Source organism: Benincasa hispida, chromosome 9 (genome assembly GCF_009727055.1).
Source record: "Benincasa hispida cultivar B227 chromosome 9, ASM972705v1, whole genome shotgun sequence".
Lineage (NCBI taxonomy): Eukaryota > Viridiplantae > Streptophyta > Magnoliopsida > Cucurbitales > Cucurbitaceae > Benincasa > Benincasa hispida.
In genome coordinates this window covers 36,129,407-36,132,791 of record NC_052357.1, presented here as the reverse complement: position 1 = coordinate 36,132,791, position 3,385 = coordinate 36,129,407, and the positions used below count along the sequence as shown (strand labels likewise).

The 3,385-nt window shown below is 26.4% G+C and overlaps 1 protein-coding gene across 1 annotated transcript; it reads right to left on the bottom strand.

Moving 5' to 3' along the window:
* Positions 1-462: 462 nt before the first annotated feature.
* LOC120084696 (two-component response regulator 24) lies at positions 463-2,292 on the bottom strand. The gene is made up of 2 exons (XM_039040506.1): positions 2,092-2,292; positions 463-645 (listed from the first exon to the last, which is right to left on the bottom strand). Exons 1-2 carry the CDS (start codon positions 2,290-2,292, stop codon positions 463-465), a joined length of 384 nt encoding a protein of 127 aa, XP_038896434.1.
* Between the last annotated feature and the right edge of the window lie 1,093 nt (positions 2,293-3,385).

The following is a 3,385-nucleotide window of genomic DNA, read 5'->3' as shown; positions in this document are numbered from 1 at the left end:
CAGACTTTAGCTCAAATATTAATATAAAATTAGATCAAATTAATTTTATTCAATCCAACGATCACGATGAAAATAGCATTGGGATTTGTCAATTTATGTCTTCAATTTTAATTTGTGACACATGTCACTTTTTAATTAGTCACAAATTTGATGATTTGTAATTTTATCATTAGTTTGGTAAATAGTGGTAATTTGTGATTGGTCCAAAATTTCTCATTCAACAACTATATTTACAATTATTTAAAAATGATGCTATACACTTAAATATTATTCCTAAACGTTCTACCCATTGTAATTACCATACATTTTATTCTCACGTTATCTTGTGGATTAATTTTGTATATAACCACTTTTGTATATAGGTTGAGGATTCAAATCCATCTCTTTTCAAATTTGATATGTACATAGCATTTTAAAATTTAAATAGAAATCTACTTTTTTTTTATTTTTTAAAATTTTGAATCAAGAAATGTTTTGAAGATTGAGATTATTAAGAATTGAAAGAAGTTTAAGAGAGGTCAATGGCTTCTCTTGGTAGTCATCAAGGCCAGCTTCTATGAACTCTTGCTTCTTTTTCTCCTTGGTGTGTGATGAAACTCCTGCTATACCACATTGCACACCCATCCCTCTAAGCTCCCTTGTTGCCTAAATTCAAAAAGGTCATCAAAACGTTCTACCATTATGTTTCCCTTTCAATTTTAAATAGTAATTCTATGTGTTTAATCTCTACCATATATATATAGACACTAGTGTAATATCACGTGCAAATGCAAGTATATGTTTTTAAGTTTTTAAATAACTTAGGTTTCATTTGGAAACCGTTTCGCTTTTTGTTTTTTGTTTTTAAAAATTAAGTCTAATTCTTCTCAATTTCTTATCATGATTTGCATATTTCTTTAAGAAATAGTTGAAATCTTAACCGAATTCCAAAAACAACAATTAGTTTGTTTAATTTTCAAAATTAGACTTGGTTTTTAAAATATTGGTAAAAAGTAGATAACAAAACAATAAATTTAGTATCAAAATGAATGTTTATAGGCTTAATTTTTAAAAACCCAGAATAAAAAGTCAAATGGTTATCAAATGGAGTCTTAATTTTTAAATGATTGGCAAATGCACGTGCAAATGCTTGGGGTTTTTTATATTATAGATTTATTTTATGTGTAAATTATTTTAAATGGTAAACTACCAAAAAATATTTTTAAGTGTAGCAAAATCTCACTGTCTATCAGTGATAGACAACGATAGATTACAATAGACATCTATTTGGGTGGTAGATTGTGATAGACATCTACCACTAAGCGATAGACATCTATCATTGGACGGTAGATTGTGATAGACATCTACCACTAAGCGTAGACCGTAATAGACATCTATCAGACACTGATAAATTTTTATTGCAGTCTATCATGATTTATCTGTGATAGATAGTGATATTTTGCTATATTTGTAAATATTTTATCCAACTTTCTAAATTTGAAAACACCCATTGTTTTAAAAGACAAAATTGCTGGAAATATTTTTAAATATAACAAAATGTCATTAGAAATTGATAAATAATGATATACATCTATTAATATCTATAAATTTCTATATTCGAAAACAACCTTGAATTTTTTACTAATATAATTTTATATCGTCAATCGGAGTATAACTTAATTAATCAGTCAATCAAGCATCTATTACCATACCAATAGTGAATAGTTTTATCTTGTAACCTGAATATATAACTTCTTACTTAGGGGTAAAATAACCTACATCTAATTATGTTATCAAACAAACATAAGTAATTTTCTTGTTCTTGAATTCTCCAAAGTTCGTAGGTATAAATATGTAGACATGGTTTAGTAATCATTTGATTTTTTAAAGTTAAACTTATAAAAAAAATTTATTATAGGATTTTTTTTATTTGTTATTCACACCATTAAAGTTTTTAAGAATCAAACCAAAATTTAAAAACAGAAAAAAAAAATAATTTTAATAAAGTAGTTTTTGATTTTAGAATATGACTAAAAATTCTAATGGTTTTTCGAAAATTGTGAAAATCCAAACATAAAGTAAAAACAAAATCTTTACAAAATGGACAATTACCTGGATGCCATTCATGATAGGCATATCCATGTCCATAAGAATGAGGTCAAAGGAAGCTTCACCAAAAGAATGGATGATATCAATGGCTTCTTTGCCATTCCCCACCACCTGGTTTTCAATGCCAAGTTTTTCCAAAAGCCTATGGTGTATCATTTGGTTTGTCTTGTCATCATCTACCACTAATGCTTTTATCTTCTTCATTGCACCCTTCTTTAATTGGCCAAGATTTTCCATTAAAAAAAAAAAAGAAAGAAAAAGAAAAACATTGAAATTATATTTACAAAATATTATTTATTGATATGCTTCTCACCAGCTAGAAATTTGAACAATATTTATAAGCTTTTGTGCAAAAATATTTTGTTCTATTGTTCTTAAACTTTGCATACAAATGAGAACCTTTTAATATGATAATAATGTAACTTTCCCATTTAAATAGTGGATAAAATAAAAAAGCTAATATTTTTTTTGTGTCAATTCACGATGTCTTTTTAATTTTGTCAAGAGGATAAGAACCATGGAATTCACTGTTTTGCCCGTGTTATTGCAACTGACTTTGAGAACATTTTTTAGGAGAATATTTCGTCCAATTTGAAAGATGATGGTGTTTTTTTTTTTGGATTCTTTTTACTCCAATTGATTGTTGAATGTTGTAAATGATGAGTTATTATTATCGATCTCTAGCAATGCTTGATTTTTAGAAGTTCTCTTTAAAAGAAAAATAGAAACCGTAAATGGAATTGACAACAATCTTATTTCAAAACAAAATATCAAATTAGTCTCTCTTCATCGTAATACAATACATAAAATGAGCCAAACCTAAGTTCAATTCAAGTTGTTAATTAGATGGACATTATCACTATAAACATAACTTAATTAACTGTGGCATTACTAACTACTTAGGTAAGTTAAAAATTTGGATCCTCATCTTCCTATCATAATATAATTATAATTAATTAAGAAATTTTTTATAAATAGAAAAAACATCAAACTATTTATAGAAATAGTAAAAACAAAAACACTCATAGATATTGATAGACTTCTATTAACGTCCATAAGTGATAAAGTTTCTTTCATTTATAGACGTTGATAGAAGTTTATCCATGTCTATCAGCAATAGAAACTGATAGAAGTCTAAGATGATTAAATTTTACTGTATTGTATAAATAATTTTTCTTAATTTTCTATTTTTGAAGATGAACCTAATAATTAACAACAAAGCCTTTTAAATGATGAGTGGTAGGGTATAAAACAATTCCCCTCTTTGATAATCTAACTTTGAATATAAAAAACATGA

Excerpts from the sequence above, each read along its gene's own strand:
- LOC120084696 (XM_039040506.1), bottom strand. The coding sequence starts at position 2,292 with ATGAAGAAGATAAAAGCATTAGTGGTAGATGATGACAAGACAAACCAA. Across the intron at positions 646-2,091 it reads CTATCATGAATGGCATCCAG|GCAACAAGGGAGCTTAGAGG; the intron begins GTAATTGTCCAT and ends TTTTGAATTTAG.